At 41.6% G+C, this 16,083-nt stretch overlaps 2 protein-coding genes across 5 annotated transcripts in view; one reads left to right on the top strand and one right to left on the bottom strand.

Annotated features, from left to right (window-relative positions):
- Nucleotides 1–2,919: 2,919 nt before the first annotated feature.
- LOC109900772 (uncharacterized) lies at nt 2,920–10,619 on the top strand. Of its 3 annotated transcripts, XM_031837221.1 has the most exons (13): nt 2,920–3,077; nt 3,190–3,361; nt 4,325–4,394; nt 4,493–4,559; nt 4,640–4,767; nt 4,909–4,978; nt 5,079–5,288; nt 5,539–5,577; nt 5,746–5,874; nt 7,571–7,690; nt 7,836–7,898; nt 8,015–8,206; nt 8,343–10,619. In XM_031837221.1, exons 3-13 carry the CDS (start codon nt 4,386–4,388, stop codon nt 8,558–8,560), a joined length of 1,245 nt encoding a protein of 414 aa, XP_031693081.1. In that variant the 5' UTR covers nt 2,920–3,077; nt 3,190–3,361; nt 4,325–4,385; the 3' UTR covers nt 8,561–10,619. The 3 variants fall into 3 exon arrangements, with proteins under 3 accessions (XP_031693081.1, XP_031693080.1, XP_031693079.1); XM_031837220.1 differs by having other exon boundaries at nt 2,920–3,361; XM_031837219.1 differs by lacking the exons at nt 2,920–3,077; nt 3,190–3,361 and adding an exon at nt 3,955–4,151.
- LOC109900771 (atypical kinase COQ8A, mitochondrial) overlaps nt 8,297–16,083 on the bottom strand; it is a 33,822-nt gene continuing 26,035 nt past the window's right edge. The window contains exons 8-15 of one of the 2 annotated variants that reach the window (XM_020496576.2): nt 15,908–16,048; nt 15,143–15,224; nt 14,696–14,789; nt 13,504–13,645; nt 13,142–13,249; nt 12,879–12,944; nt 12,266–12,352; nt 8,297–12,081 (exon numbers count right to left, since the gene is read on the bottom strand). In XM_020496576.2, coding sequence (XP_020352165.1) covers nt 11,788–12,081; nt 12,266–12,352; nt 12,879–12,944; nt 13,142–13,249; nt 13,504–13,645; nt 14,696–14,789; nt 15,143–15,224; nt 15,908–16,048 — 1,014 coding nt within the window. In that variant the 3' untranslated portion in view covers nt 8,297–11,787. The remainder of the gene's footprint in view (nt 12,082–12,265; nt 12,353–12,878; nt 12,945–13,141; nt 13,250–13,503; nt 13,646–14,695; nt 14,790–15,142; nt 15,225–15,907; nt 16,049–16,083) is intronic. The other variant, XM_020496577.2, reaches the window with a different exon arrangement.

Genomic DNA, 16,083 nt, shown 5'->3' with positions numbered 1-16,083 from the left:
TTTTACCGGCAAAAAGATCGCACCATGTCCAACGAACAAATGATCTGTCGCCATTTATCAGATTGTACCGACACTTCCTGTTTCCAATAAAACTGTCATTGTATACCTTTTTTTATACGGAATGACTTAACTTGCCAAAAAACTGAAAGGAAACGTGGTCTATAAGGCACTCCTCGTCTGTAGAAGGCACTCCTTTGCAAAGCATTGAAATACCAGTTATACATGAAACAGCACAGCTTGTTATCTCTACTCAGTGCAGAGATTATAATTTAGGTGTAGGCCACCTGCCTAACTATACTCTAGAATGTATAGACCAGATCAAATGTCAATAATATGTGGTCATAATCTATGTATTCAGTACAAACAAATAGTGGTGGAAATGACTGTTGATCGTTGTTACGAATCCCTTTTGGCCCGACAGTCTAGGTGGGGATGGTAATGAGACCCGTAACATATCTCATGCAAATTATTATTGTGACAAAGTAAAAGTGTGAACGAAATAACCACGACAACAGAAATCTACCGTCAAACTCCAGGTTTATTTATAAACACACGGTAATGGGGGGGAAGCAGGAAAAGGGGCTGAGCTGGACCCAAGGAAAGAAACAATAAATATACAAAAACACCCCTAAGCTAGACTAGCCTACTTTAACAACATCTAACTAACTAACCAAAAATACAGTGGGTGGTCCGCCCAGTTCTAACTAGTGTATTTAACAAAGTTCACCTACGGGTAGTGTATGCCCATGGGCGACTTGTCTTGGTTTCCCCCTTTTCCCACCAGCAACAAACAAACACCATAACCAAAAACAATCCTCACAGGTGATGAGAAAGTGCTATGGAGGTGCTCAAACAAAAGAGAGGTTAAGACACAAAGCGAGAGTGAAACACAGAGACCTACAGACATGGCATTTACAGAGAGATTGAGCTCTAGAGCAAACAAATGATGGGGTTTTTAAACCATGGGGAAGGAACTGTGATAGGGTAGGAAATAGGATGAGGTGTGTCTTCTGATTGATGATTGATTGGGGAGTGATGATTTTCACCTGTGAGGGGAGAAGGAGAGAAAAGAAACACACAGGATACACACACACACAGGATACCTGTATCCGTAACAATCGTGAACACTTTTACCAGAGATAAAGCTTCCCCTGCCACAACCACAGACATGAAACATGCATGTTGCGATGTCCACATTCTCCACGCCTTGGTCTGCTCTCACCTAGATGATGATATACAAACACTAGCATTATAATCAAGGCAACTGTTCATCATAATTCAATCACTCTCCTCTATGTGGTGTATGAAACTTGTTCAACATCAATATATTTGTCTTGATAGACAGGCAGACCAGGCATATGGTCTGATTCGAGGCCATATACAAAGCAACCAACGGTGTCAATTTACAAACAAATGCCTGATTCCACACAACACCAGAGGGAATGATGTTGTTACCTCAACGGAAAGCCTTGCTTCGCTACAGAGTCCAGGAAGAATCCAAGGGCGGTTGATGCTTTGTTGTTGGTTGCTGCACCGAGGTACATGATCTATAGGATATCATTATGAAACTGAGTGTGTGATAAAAAAAATAACACATACAAAAACAGCTGGGCTGTTGTACAATTCAAACTAATTGTTTATATAAGGCACTGGATTATCCACATTGAGTCAGACAAACATTACGAACTTCAAATACCATGGGAGATTAATAGGTTACCTTTCTTGAGAAGCCGTCTATGCCACCAAATATTACAAACCATATCTGTTGAAAGACATTTTTGGACAGTTTTGTATACTTGCCAAATCAGCCATCTTGCAGTAAAATATAACAGAGGCAGCATTGTATGGCCTATGAGACCCCCCCCCGAACTGAATGGAGTTTAAGCTTACCTGATCATCTTGTCGTTGGTGTCCACGTGTATGACGGAAAGAGGAGCCTGAACAGAGAATGTTCTTCTGACAACACATCCAAGTCCTGCCACTCTTTCCTGTATTCCTGCAGCATCTACACGAAGCACCGAGTCCCACACTCGGGTCCACTGGACTTGATGACCCAGTGCTTTCAGACGTTCTCACACCATCCTAATTGTGGTGAACTTGTCTTGATTGTGGCCACCAGATTATCCAGCTCCTCGTCTATCATTTGGCTGCATGTTCTCCTCACCACAATACTGTATTCCTCCATTCTGTGTTGGTCAATTTGTGTTGAGGTGACAAGCAGTTTGGCGATGCAAGGTACAGGCAGATCCATTTCAATCAGCTGTCGAAGGTGCTGTTCTGAAACAGTCAGTTTAAGACGTCCCATTTCGCCATCAACAACAACTGATGGGGCATTTCCTTCTTCCATTTTAGCATTGACTAGACTATACAGATTGGAGAGACCCTGCACACCTCTTGAGGCAAGTGTACTTGATTTGCTAGTGAGCTGATAAATATCATCTCAGTATCTCAATATCATCAGCAGAGGAGAAAAAGGGATAAATGGGCCCAAAATCTGTCTTCTCCAGCAGGTGGCGTGTTTTCGCTCACCAAGCGAGGAGCTTTTGTATGGAGGTCAATGAGAGGGTGTCAAATTTGGTTAACAAAAAATGTAATTATTTGCTACGTGCGGCTTTTGATTGAATATAAGTTCCTTAGTGCTTAGGTTGTTACGAGTGTACTGATATAAGTAGGACACGTGACATCCCGGTAACTTTTAGAAAAAACACTTTATATAGGCGCTGTGCCTGTTATCACATTCGTATCTGCTCTCTCATTGGCTAGAATGGTCCACCTGGTCTTGCCTCTTCCCGACAGCACTCCTTTTTTAAATACATTTATTTTCATTGTTAGGGTGGCCAATGGAGTATCTGGTCAATATAATGGATAATCTGTGATATGTACCTTCATCGATTTCCGGCTACTTTCGGTTTACCACTCAAACGCACCCAGTGCCTACAAGTGTGACGTACTGGATAAGCAGTTCCTGTATTAACCTTGCTATTCGGGATGCTTGGGACGTCCAAACGCTGACGTTACACCATTAAAGTTTACATTTTAAATGGTTATGATACTTATTTTTACAGATCAATGTTAAGGTAAGGGTTATGGTTAAGGTAGGGGTTAGGGTTTAGAATGTGGACGTCCCAAGGATCCTCAACAGCACTAAACCTTTCTATACTGTCTTTGGTTTTGCTTTCACTTTACTAGAAATCATGTCAGTACAATTTCTGGTAAAGGACACCGATAATGTGCTGTTTTTGACGTCCAACTCATCCAACCGACAGTCATTGCATTAAAAATACATCTAAACCCTGTGACGGTTTCGTATGGCCTGTCTGATCTTGGCAGCGTGATAAAGTTCGATATTAAACAGCAGCAGGTGAGTTGCAATTCATCATTTTCATGCCTCGATTCGTGGCCTATGACTGATTATGCACTAGGACAAACTTATTTTCACGATTTCACTTATATAATCAAAATCAATACATTGTAGCACGGTTTTTGGACTCATTCAGTAGTTTTACCAAATTAAGTAGATTCATGTTGAAAAATAATATTAAAATTATCATTTATATTCCTAAAACATACATTAAAATGATACTGTTTCTGCTCCCTGATGTTATGGATTTTTGATTTATAGCCCAGTTTCAAAATACCGGTTTTAGATGTCCAAATTCATGGTCAATATGCTGAAATAAGTCGTTATATGGAAGAAATGACATAACAATTAATCCCTAAACACACTAGTCACTTATTTGAGGTAAAAGGATGTGTATTTCCTGTAAATCATGTGTGGTGAAAACGTTAGTTTGTTTAATGTAATACGTTCTGTATACCGTAGGGAATTTTGTGTAATATAAAATTGTCAAAATAATTAAATATAAGCTGATAAAAAACAATAACATATGTGTTATGGGTGTAAAATGACACAGTGATGCCATCTGTTGGTAAATGTTCATTACTGCAACTCTTGTGTTTTACCGGGGTGCTTGAGATACCCGGATGTGTTGTGACGTTCAAACAATATGTCTTACTACTTTATCCATGGATAGTTAAAAAATGCTCCTAACCACAATTTAACCAGGCGCTCTAGACTAGAGCTTCTATAGTGACTGTGTGCCAGGCTGAATGTTTGACGTCGACTATACCTTGTCACTATTATTGGAATCGTAAGTTCAATATCCAGGCTTAGTTTACTCAATATTTTGCAACATGTAAAACGTTGCAGATAAATTGTATATTGTAGGCTACTTCACAATGCATGTTTTTTCTGAAAGTGTTGTAACGTTGTGCCCAGACTAGTAAACATACCATCCTTAATGCGTTGTTACCATACTGACAGGTCAGAGCAGCTGGGATCAAATCCTATTTTCCTACAGCAGCATCAGTGTGAAAGTACAAGTATGAGTCAGGTAACTACAATGACATTATACAGTAACATTAAGCAGCTGTGTAAACCTGTGAACAATGCTTTGGACTAATACATAGCATATCAATCTCTTCCTCCTAGGCAAGGACAATGAGTTTGGAAGAGCAAATCAGGAGCCTCTCACCAGTTGCAGCACATGCCCTGGCAAGTAAGTTAACATGGAACATCTGACTGAGCTTTATGCATTGTGTTGTCAACTGTGTTCCTAATTACATCGTTTGTTTCTAGTTGCTGAAATTACAGATGACATTGACATTCAAGAGTTAACAAGAGCAGATCTAAACGAACTTCTGCCAGGCCTTCAACATTTAAAACTTAGAAAGAAGATCCGTGAACTTATAAATACATCTAAACAGGTTGGTATAGCCCCAATAGCTTCTAAAGCTACTGTACCACTATTCTGGAATCATTCACTAGTTACTAAAATGTTTGATTCAATGTGCAATTCCATTGGATGTACTAATTCCCCTGTTTTCTGTAATATTTCTGATTCTTAGAACACAGCTAAACCTATTACTTTAGTTCTTAACAAGCTAAGGGAATTCCTTCCGGTTGATGTCATGGAGAGTAAGTCCCTTTTCAAAACAATTCAGCATAGCACTCACCCAATACAGTTTTGGTGTATCTTTGGTTGTAATTGTATGCACTGGTCACTTTCTCCTTACAGATGCACTTGTTCCCGGGGGAGTGTTACATGGCTACTTCCCTATTCTTAGAGATTTGGAGAAGCAGCTGGCCGAAGCCCTCTACTTCATTCAGGCACACGTTGGTTTGCTCGAGAGCTACATTGGAGAAGAGTCCATGGAGGCTCAGAGCAGTGCTGCATCTCCATCAGTTGACTCTGCTACAGCAGGAAACCAGCCATCAAATGTTGATGGTAAATTACTTAACTGCTGTGTTAGCTGCAGCACAGTGGGTCTCATTCCTCATTCTTCATGAATCAAAATACGGTAGATGATGGCATACAAATCATAAACACTGTAGTAGATTTCATGAATAGTACAGTTTTGTTGAAGTTAAACATTCAAGGCCTAGGTTGGCTTCAACCTAATGGCACTCGAACACAGTCCTGTCTTAGCCTGAAAGAACCCCAGTTAACGGCACTAATCCTTCAATCTTTTTTTTAGTCCAGAAAACATCTGTTAATCGCACCTCAGGATCATCAGGTAACGCAAAACCTTTAACAGGGCACTTTATTGTCAAAATGTAATAATTCTACAGATGTTATTAAACCCTTTTACAGCTTGCAAAGCTAACCACAATGACTTGCAGACTCACAAGAATGTGCTGCAATACTGTTGATTTTAATTCATAGTATTTTATGTGGTCCTCAGCCTCATGTGCCGCTGACAGCCAGCCCAAACAATACAGAACAGAAGTGTCTGGTGCGCCGAACAGACCCACCTTCAAAGAAACTCAAGATGAGACCTCAATGTCACACACTCATACTTCAGGAGCAGCTGGTAAGTTGAAGTCTACAGTTGAAGTCGGATATTTACACACACCTTAGCCAAATACATTTAAACTCTGTTTTTCACAATTCCTGACATTTAATCAAATTCAACATTCCCTGTCTTAGGTCAGTTAGGATCACCACTTTATTTTAAGAATGTGAAATGTCAGAATAATAGTACAGAGAATGATTTATCAGCTTTTATTTCTTTCATCACATTCCCAGTGGGTCAGAAGTTTACATACTCAATTAGTATTTGGTAGCATTGCCTTTAAATTGTTTAACTTGGGTGAAATGTTTCGAGTAGCCTTCCACAAGCTTCCCACAATAAGTTGGGTGAATTTTGGCCCATTCCTCCTGACAGAGCTGGTGTAACTGAGTCAGGTTTGTAGTCCTTGCTCGCACACTCTTTTTCAGTTCCGCCCACACATTTTCTATGGGATTGAGGTCAGGGCTTTGTGATGGCCACTCCAATACCTTGACTTTGGAAGTATGCTTGGGGTCATTGTCCATTTGGAAGACCCATTTACGACCAAGCTTTAACTTCCTGACTGACGTCTTGAGATGTTGCTTCAATATATCCACATTTTCTTTCCTCGTGATGCCATCTATTTTGTGAAGTGCACCAGTCCCTCCTGCAGCAAAGCACCCCCACAACATGATGCTGCCAACCCCATGCTTCACAGTTGGGATGGTGTTCTTCGGCTTGCAAGCCTCCCTCTTTTTCATCTTAACATAACGATGGTCATTATGGCCAAACAGTTCTATTTGTTTTATCAGACCAGAGGACATTTCTCCAAAAAGTACGCTCTTTGTCCCCAGTTGCAAACTAGTCTGGCTTTTTTGTGGCTGTTTTGGAGCAGTGGCTTCTTCCTTGCTGAGCGGGCTTTCAGGTTATGTCGATATTGGATTCGTTTTACTGTGGATATAGATACTTTTGTACCGGTTTCCTCCAGCATCTTCACAAGTTCTTTTGGTGGTGTTCTGGGATTGATTTGCACTTTTCGCACCAAAGTACGATAATCTCTAGGAGACGGGACGCGTCTCCTTCCTGAGCGCTATGGCGGCTGCGTGGTCCCATGGTGTTTATACTTGCGTACTATTGTTTGTACAGATGAATGTGGTACCTTCAGGCGTTTGGAAATCGCTCCCAAGGATGAACCAGACTTGTGGAGGTCTACAGTTTTTTTTCTGAGGTCTTGGCAGATTTTTATTTTATTTTCCCATGATGTCAAGCAAAGAGGCACTGAGTTTGAAGAAAGGCCTTGAAATACATCCACAGGTACAGCTCCAATTAACTCAGATGATGTCAATTAGCCTATCAGAAGCTTCTAAAGCCATGACGTAATTTTCTGGAATTTTCCAAGCTGTTTAAAGGCACAGTCAATTTAGTGTATATAAACTTCTGACCCACTGGAATTGTGATACAGTGAAATAATCTGTCTGTAAACATTACTTGTGTCATGCACAAAGTAGATGTCCTAACCCGACTTGCCAAAACTACAGTTTGTTAACAAGAAATTTGTGGAGTGGCTGAAACACTTAGGTTGGTGTCATAAAACCTAGTTTATGTAAACTTCCGACTTCAACTGTATGTGGTATATCAAACATTTAATTTGACTTTTGGCTGTGTACCTGGTATTAAAATCCTTAGCAAAAGAGTTTGATTAGAATTTACAAGTAGTCTATGTGGTTCTCATCCTTAGGTGCTGACACCCATTTTCAAAAAAGTATAACGGATCCTTCTCAAATTTCCACTGATAGTGGGCACGATGCACGATGCCATCAAGAGAAATCAAGGTCTGCAGACCATCTAGGAGCAGGAGGTAGGAACCACATTTCTGCACAATGCCACACAAGTCAATATCAAAACCTAAAAACTGTTCAATGTCATGAAATCCTTTAATGATATTTTGTAATTGGACACAATTATTGTTAAGAAAGTGTGTGATTTTAAATGAATACTTTCAGATAAGATGTCCTCATCTTGGTGGCATTTTAGAGCAACTGAACCTCTAAATAAGAAACAAGCAGGTGAGACTAATCAATATGATACTCATCTTACCTCCTAATTTAAAAAAATAATAATATGGTGAATTATTAAATTGGCGTTGTATAAAGTGTGAATTCATTTTTTATGTCTTGAACAGTTAAAGTCCATTCACAAGTCTGTGGAAAAACCCTGAACACTCACCTTGCACTCATGAAACAAGTGGATGATCTGGCAGTAGGACTAAAGCGAGAGGAGACCAGACCAGAAGACTGCCAAGTCATAATAGCCTTCTGTCCTATTACATCTCGTGTGGGAACAGACATTGATGTCGCCATGAGCAAAGTTCAAAGTAGGAAAGCCCTTTAAGATTACAGCATGAAAGTAACTCAACAGGATGTATTGGTCCAGATTGTAGAATGACTGACTCTAATGAAAAATATATTTTTATGTGGAAGTACTAAAGATTTAATTGTGTCTCTCAACAGGTAACAAAGATGTCATTCTAGTGGTGATGCACCATACTTTTGATCACTGCTTTGTCACAAGCCAGAGATCTGCATCTCACTACATAAACATAGTGGAGGAAGTTAATGTTCTCTTCCATGACTCTATGGGACTTCTGCGTTGTGAAACAAATGATAAAGCAGTGACTCTCATACACAAGGCCTTACAGAAATACAGCAGCACTACTTACAAACGTTAAGTGCCCCCTGGTGGCAACAAAGTAGTGTCTGAAGTTTAACACGCAAACATGATTTAAAAACCTCATTCTACCATTCAAGGCGTTGGTAATTCATTCTAGTTCAGAATAAAGCATGTCAATCTGTGTAGTCAACCAAATGAATGACTGTTGATACTCAAGCAGGACTAAATTAGATGTCTCACTGTAGAACAGCTGGTGTAAGGGAATCTTTGCAGTGGCTGACCTCCAAGCATGCCCTCTTAACACTACCAATCATGTGGGATGCCTCGTGTGAATTTCAGCTTTTCCTTATTTTGGTATTAGAAGCACTTAATGTTGTTGGATGTACTTTAAAAAAATGCTTGTCTATGTCACTACTCAATCATAAGAGATTGAAAAGTTGTAACTACAGTATCATTAAATTATTTATTTTGCTTACAGATGTCCTAATCTATGAAAATAATTCAGAACAAGTAAGAAAGTGTTACATCAAATAACTTTGTAAGAATGACATTGATCTGTTTTTTTCCCCAAACTGTGATAAACAGTATATTCAGATCCCTTGACTTTTTCCACATTTTGTTACGTTACAGCCTTATTCTAAAATGGATTAATCTACACAATACCCCATAATGACAAAGCTAAATGTTTATTAAATAACGGATTATATCACATTTACATAAGTACTCAGACCCTTTCCTCAGTACTTTGTTGAAGCACCTTTGGCAGCAATTACAGCCAAGTCTTTTTGGGTATGACGCCACAAGCTTGGCACACCTGTATTTGGGGAGTTTCTCCCATTCTTCTCTGCAGATCCTCACTCTCTGGTTGGATGGGGAACGTTGCGGCACAGCTATTTTCAGGTCTTTCCAGAGATGTTAGATCGGATTCAAGTCCGGGCTCTGGCTGGGCCACTCAGGACATTCAGAGACTTGTCCCAAAGCCACTCCTGTGTTGTCTTGGCTGTGCTCTTAGAGTTGTTGTCCTTTTGGAAGGTAAACCTTTGCCACAGTCAGGCCCTGAGCACTCTGGAGCAGGTTTTCATCAAGGATCTCTCTGTACTTTGCTCTGTTCATCTTTCCCTCGATCCTGACTGGTCTCCCAGTCCCTGCCACTGAAAAACATCCCCACAGCATGATGCTGCCACCACCATGCTTCACTTTAGGGATGGTGCCAGGTTTCTTCCAGATGTGATGCTTAGCATTCAGGCCAAAGTGTTCACTCTTGGTTTCTACAGACCAGAGAATCTTGTTTCTTTATGGTCAGAGTCCTTTAGGTGCCTTTTGGCAAACCTCAAGCAGGCTCTCATGTGGGCTGCCTTTTACTGAGGAGTGGCTTCCATCTGGCCACTCTACCATAAAGGCCTGATTGGTGGAGTGCTGCAGAGATGGAAAACCTTCCAGAAGGACAACCATCTCCACAGAGAAACTCTGGAGCTCTGTCAGTGAAAAATCGGGTTCTTGGTCACCTCCCTGACCAAGGCCCTTCTCTCCTGATTGCTCAGTTTGGCCGGGCGGCTCTAGGGTTTTGGTGGTTCCAAACGTCTTCCATTTATGAGTGTTGGAGACCACTGTGTTCTTGGGGGCCGTTAGTGCTGCAGACATTTTTCGATACCCATCCCCAGATCTGTGCCGTGACACAATTCTGCCTCAGAGCGCTACAGAGAATTATTTTGACCTCATTGTCTTGGCTTTTTGTCAAGCACTGTCAACTGTGGGACCTTTTTATATAGACAGGTGCCTTTCCAAATCGTGTCCAATCAATTACATTTACCACAGGTGGACTCCAAGTTGTAGAAACATCAAGGATGATCAATGGAAACAGGATGCACCAGAGCTCAATTTCAAGTCTCATGGCAATGGGTCTGAATACTTATGTAAATCATGTTTTTTATTTTTAATACATTTGCAAAAATGTTTTCGCATTGTCATTATGGGATATTTTGTGCAGATTGAAATGTTTTATTTACTCCATTTAAAAGTCAAGTGGATGAATACTTTCCCAATGCATCATTCATTCGTGTTTCATGAGGAATTTGTCTCTGTAGATGGACTTAAAGCTAAATAAAATGTAAGTTGTTCATAGTTCTTATTTTCATAAAAAAGCAAAAGTGTTGAATCAAATATTTAATCACAACCCTTGTATTAAGAATGCCATTGATTAGAAAATGTAAAAACCATGTTTTTCAAACTTCTGATATCAATATAAAGAGACAAAGCGTTATTTATTTCTAAATATCCTAGAAAAACTTAGTGTGAATAAATGCAAATGTGCCTAAGTGATTTAGGATCACTTTCATCTTGCCTCAACTGTCTTTCCACCACAAAGTAAATGGCAAAACAGTAGTTAGTGTTTTCTAAACTGATACAAACCCTGCAGTTGTCACCCCCCCCGCCCGATGATAAAGGAAAACCTACTCAACATGTCACAGGCCCACCAGGACACACGAACAACACTGGTGCTAAAACACTCAATTTTTGTGCTACAGGTCCAGAGTAAAGTAGATCAGTCAATGAGAACATGTTCTTATTTCCTCTGGCACTGGAAGTAAACCCATCTCCCATGATCCATCCATCAATCACATCCAACTCTCAGAAACAACTGATGTCTTGACAGTGCCATCTCATTGTTCAATCTACCATGATATTTCAGGTGGCCCGAAATGTAATGCGTTTCTTATAAGGACAGGCTAAATAGGAGATTGTCCTCAAATCGTCTCCCTCAACAGGAATTGGTCTGTACCCTGGTAACGTGTGTGCACTATGCATAAGTGTGACGTAAACTCCCTTTCACACGTCTATGCATTATTTGTGCATTTGTTTTGTCCTCATAGGACACTAGCACTACTTCCACATTCTGGAAAATATAGGTGATCAACAGTAAGTAGGTCACTGTTCTTCAATACATTACCTTGTGTTTTATGCCCATTAGATAGTGTCAAAAGAAACCAAATGTCTTGATTTCACAATCGCTTTACAATTCTCGCTCGAGACACACATCATAGCATTCATCCCAGTTAACTCAACCTATACAAACAACCATCTCATACGTCTTGTGAATATGTTAATATACTCCGAATAACAACAAAAAAATACAGATTCTTGTTCGGGGGAGGGACGAGGAAAAGTGCCATTAATATACATTCAATTTACAGCAGAGCAAGTCTGGCTAGGCTGGTTCAACATCCCTCCCTTATAGTCCACACCCTCTGGTGCCGTTACCCTGCGATTGGCCCTCTGCAGTGTCCTTCACTGGCTTGGTCGGTTGGGGCGGTCCCTCCAGTAGTTGTTATAGGCCTCCTGGAACATGTTCTTGCAGCTGAGCTTGGCGTCGAGGCGGGAGCAGATGAGGAAGGAGCCGCCCATCTTGCGGTGGAGGGAGTAGGTCTCCTCGGGGGGCGGGGTGAGGCGCTGCTTCAGCATCACGGGGATCAGGTTGTGGATGCGCTCCGTGGTGCTCTGGGCCCCAAAGTTAAAGGGCTCCGTGGAGGCGAAGGCCTCGCCCAGGATCATCACCGCATCCACATGGGCGTTCTCCATGGACTGAGGGACGTGCAGAACATACTCAGTAATAACCAGAGTGTGTGTGTATTTTGAAATTAAGTTAAGTGTTCACTACCAAGTTTATGCCATAGATTAATGAAGGGCCTTCTCAATTCATTGTGACTAAATAAAATGGTAAACAGCATTATTGATGCATGTGTTGAGAAAGAATGAAGTCACTCACCTTTGACTCATAACCTGTGAGGAACTTCATGTCTCTTGATCTCTTCAGAACCCCCTCTCTGTCTCCCTCTGCTGCGGACTTGATGAGCTGGTTAAAACAAGAAATAAAAGATGTTACACACGTAGAAGGAAATCATTATGGTCGGTTATGTTTTGTTGGGGGATATAGCCCAATAGTAGAAGGAAATCATTATGGTCGGTTATGTTTTGTTGGGGGATATAGCCCAATAGTAGAAGGAAATCATTATGGTCGGTTATGTTTTGTTGGGGGATATAGCCCAATAGTAGAAGGAAATCATTATGGTCGGTTATGTTTTGTTGGGGGATATAGCCCAATAGTAGAAGGAAATCATTATGGTCGGTTATGTTTTGTTGGGGGATATAGCCCAATAGTAGAAGGAAATCATTATGGTCGGTTATGTTTTGTTGGGGGATATAGCCCAATAGTAGAAGGAAATCATTATGGTCGGTTATGTTTTGTTGGGGGATATAGCCCAATAGTAGAAGGAAATCATTATGGTCGGTTATGTTTTGTTGGGGGATATAGCCCAATAGTAGAAGGAAATCATTATGGTCGGTTATGTTTTGTTGGGGGATATAGCCCAATAGCTCACCTCAATGTAGATGTCAGTGAAGTCTTCACTAAATCCTCTCGTTGCGCCGAAATCTAACAACGCAACCTATGGATGAAACAGTAGCAATGTTTCGTTATTCGAAGCATTTGGCAAAATCGTGCTACTGGATGGGGGTTACTGTATAGACTTGACTCTACAGAAGACATGGTATTTACATTTTAAACAGAAAGGACCTTTAGGAGGGTCATCAAAATCAGTGGACTCTAATAATGAAATTGATAAGAGTTAAAAGGCAGACTCACCCTGTGTGTCTGCGGGTCGTAGAAGAAGTTGGACCAGTTGGGGTCAGTCTGCATGTATCTGAACTCAAACAGCTCCCTCAAACACAGCTTCAGGATATTCTCACAGATCTGACAGAGAGAGAGAGAGAGAGAGAGAGAGATCTCATTTTTCATTCTGCAGTGTGGCCACCAAGGGGCAGTATTACACTGGTGTTTTGGTGTATGAGGCGACAGAGAAAGGAGGTTGTGGTGGTGTTTGTCTTACACGTCAAAACAAGCTTGGCAAGAGAACACACACATTCCACAATATACTGTAGGTAAGTAGTAATCACCAGAATGGTGCAATTGTTTGGTTATTGAATAAAGTTGCAGCCTGCGCTGACCTCGTTCTTGAGTTCCTGGGAGAGTTGTTCAGCCTGGTCCAGAGGGAAGCCTGGGACCAGCTCTGTGGTGAGGACGGCGTTGCTGCTCAGCTCATCTATTACATCTGGCACGTAGAAGAACGGGTGGTCTTTCAGCAGCTCCCTGTACCAATCACATATACCCTCGTCAGACACAGGTACAACATACAGCTCTGAAAACTACTGCTGGATAAGTCAGCAATTAGGACTAAACGGGAGTATATGTACATTATTTGTGACAAAGATTCACGGGATCTTTAGTTTGCAAATAGCATTATAGTCCTACTATGCGAGTTGAAAATATCACATAGTAGGACTACACAGATTTATCAGTGCAGTGTAGGGCTCCCGCATGGCGCAGTGGTCTATGGCACTGCATCTCTGTCCAAGAGGTGTCACTACAGTCCCTGGTTAGATTCCAGGCTGTATCACATCCGGCCGTGATTGGGAGTCCCATAGGGTGGTGCACAATTGGCCCAGCGTCGTCAGGGTTTGGCCCGGGGTAGGACGTCATTGTAAATAAGAATCTGTTCTTATGACTTGCCTAGTTAAATAAAAGGTTAAATAAAAATAAAATCAGTGAGTGTCCTCAACAACAACAGCTCATTGCATCGACACAATCCCTCAAATAACCCTCCAGAGTCTACACTAACTCCATGTGCTTGGGCTGTAGAAATCACTGTTTACTGGGGAGGGTGAACCATGTACTGTATGACTATGCATAGAAGGGAGAGGTGTCACTGTCCACGGTCAAGGTGAAAAGCATATGTCATCCACAGCTGGTGTGTACTGCGTGTGTAACAGGAGCCCCCGCTCTGGACATAAACCCTCACCCTGCCTGCCCGTCAACAGATCATGGAACGGGGACAGGGGACATGAGGAGAGGGCATGCAGAGGGAGTGCTTGTTGTCTCCTTGTATTATTTCTAGTATGTCTAAATTTAAAAGCTGGCTGCAAGCCAAATGGTGCACCTTCATATCGAAACCTAATGCTCCCCAGAGGGCTAGAGCAGATATTCTTAGCCCCTGAAGGCCAACTTCATCCAAAATAGAGCAATTGTACCCCCTTCACTTTTCATTTCAGGAGCAGAGCAGTGACTTAGGTTAGATGATGAAAGTAGTTACAGGGAGGTGGTCTTTAAGAAGGAGCACATCTTGTTGTTTTCATTACTCACTTGAATTTCTTGGCACATTTGGCCTCTCTTATGTAATCACATTCCAGCGCCAGCTCTCTGCTCATCACCTCAATCAAATGCTCAGGGAAGAGACCTGTACAAAATGTAAACAGAGGGAGAGAAGGGGGGGGAGGCGATTATAATTTCTCTTCCACGTAGAGGATGTGTGCTCCAATCATTCCTGGCTCAGTGGAAGCCCTGACTGATGGGAACGAGTCACCCTACCGAGGATCAATGATGGTCTCTCTCTGCTGTCTGTGACACTGCATGTGTGTGTGAGCAGGATCGGAACAGGATAATAATGTTTGCTTATAGGGAGGGGAGGGGCTGGAAAATCCCCATTATTCTGAGCCATGTCATACATGTGATTGGACTATGTCATGCTATGTCAGTTGTGTATAGTATGAGCCCACAAATAACTAATTCAATCCCTCCAGGGGTCGTCACCTTCAGGCAGCGCATTGCTCATGGTGAGGAGGGTCATCAGGTTGTTGACGTCACTGTCGATGCTCTTAGCCACTCCGGGGTACTGCATGGGACAAACAGAGCAGGAGAAACAGCATGATAAAACAACCATGTTTACCAGTTTGACATAAACCTGCCCTGACGTGAAGACAAAACACTGCCATGACATTGTATATGGGACATGCTAATGGAGCACTTAGCTCCCTTGTCTATATACAATTTGAGATAAACCTATACAGTTTATAACAACAAACATGCTTTCCATGCTGTAGGTCTTTTGACTGGTGAACATGTGGGAAGAGCTTACTCTAATACAATTTAGATAAACAATACTGAGTTGACACGCAAGATTCCCATGTGCTTAAAAAGTTGAATACATTTAAAAAAAATAGACTGATTTCTTCTTGAAAAGACGAGCACTGCCTTAAATGCAGCCATGAGAACAGCAGAAAAGCGAATGCTGGTGGTCACTGCTGACATTCAACATCGGTCATCTCTACACTGTGACTATGCAAGATACCTTTAATGAGGTTGTAAAAAGCCTCTACTGTGTGCGTTAATGTGACCTTGTACTATTACCAGGGGATTATTTAGGAGGGTGCAACGTTACATTTCCATCTGAACGTTCTGTATGGTTTCTAAAAGATAGTCTGTCATATAGAGTAGGGAATCATGTCCGCTCAGCTCTATTGCTTACATTTCTATCTGTAGCTCCAGAAGAAGCAGCAGCAGGTTTCTCTATCTCACCTGGATCTTCATGGCCACCTCCTTGCCGTTCTTCATTTTAGCCAGATGGACCTGTCCAATGGAGGCCGCAGCAAACGGCCGCTCCTCAAACGACTCCAGCTTGTCCCTCCAGTTAGGGCCCAGGTCGTTGTTGATGGACTTCTGCAGGGACAGGAACACAACCACACATAAACCAA

The sequence above is a fragment of the Oncorhynchus kisutch genome, linkage group LG12 (genome assembly GCF_002021735.2).
Source record: "Oncorhynchus kisutch isolate 150728-3 linkage group LG12, Okis_V2, whole genome shotgun sequence".
Classification (NCBI taxonomy): domain Eukaryota; kingdom Metazoa; phylum Chordata; class Actinopteri; order Salmoniformes; family Salmonidae; genus Oncorhynchus; species Oncorhynchus kisutch.
Note: the sequence above shows the minus strand (reverse complement) of the source record. Positions and strands in the feature narration are given on the sequence as shown.

Excerpts from the sequence above, each read along its gene's own strand:
- LOC109900772 (XM_031837219.1), top strand. The coding sequence starts at position 4,111 with ATGTTTGACGTCGACTATACCTTGTCACTATTATTGGAATC. Across the intron at positions 4,979-5,078 it reads TCCGGTTGATGTCATGGAGA|ATGCACTTGTTCCCGGGGGA; the intron begins GTAAGTCCCTTT and ends TTCTCCTTACAG. Across the intron at positions 7,899-8,014 it reads TCTAAATAAGAAACAAGCAG|TTAAAGTCCATTCACAAGTC; the intron begins GTGAGACTAATC and ends TGTCTTGAACAG.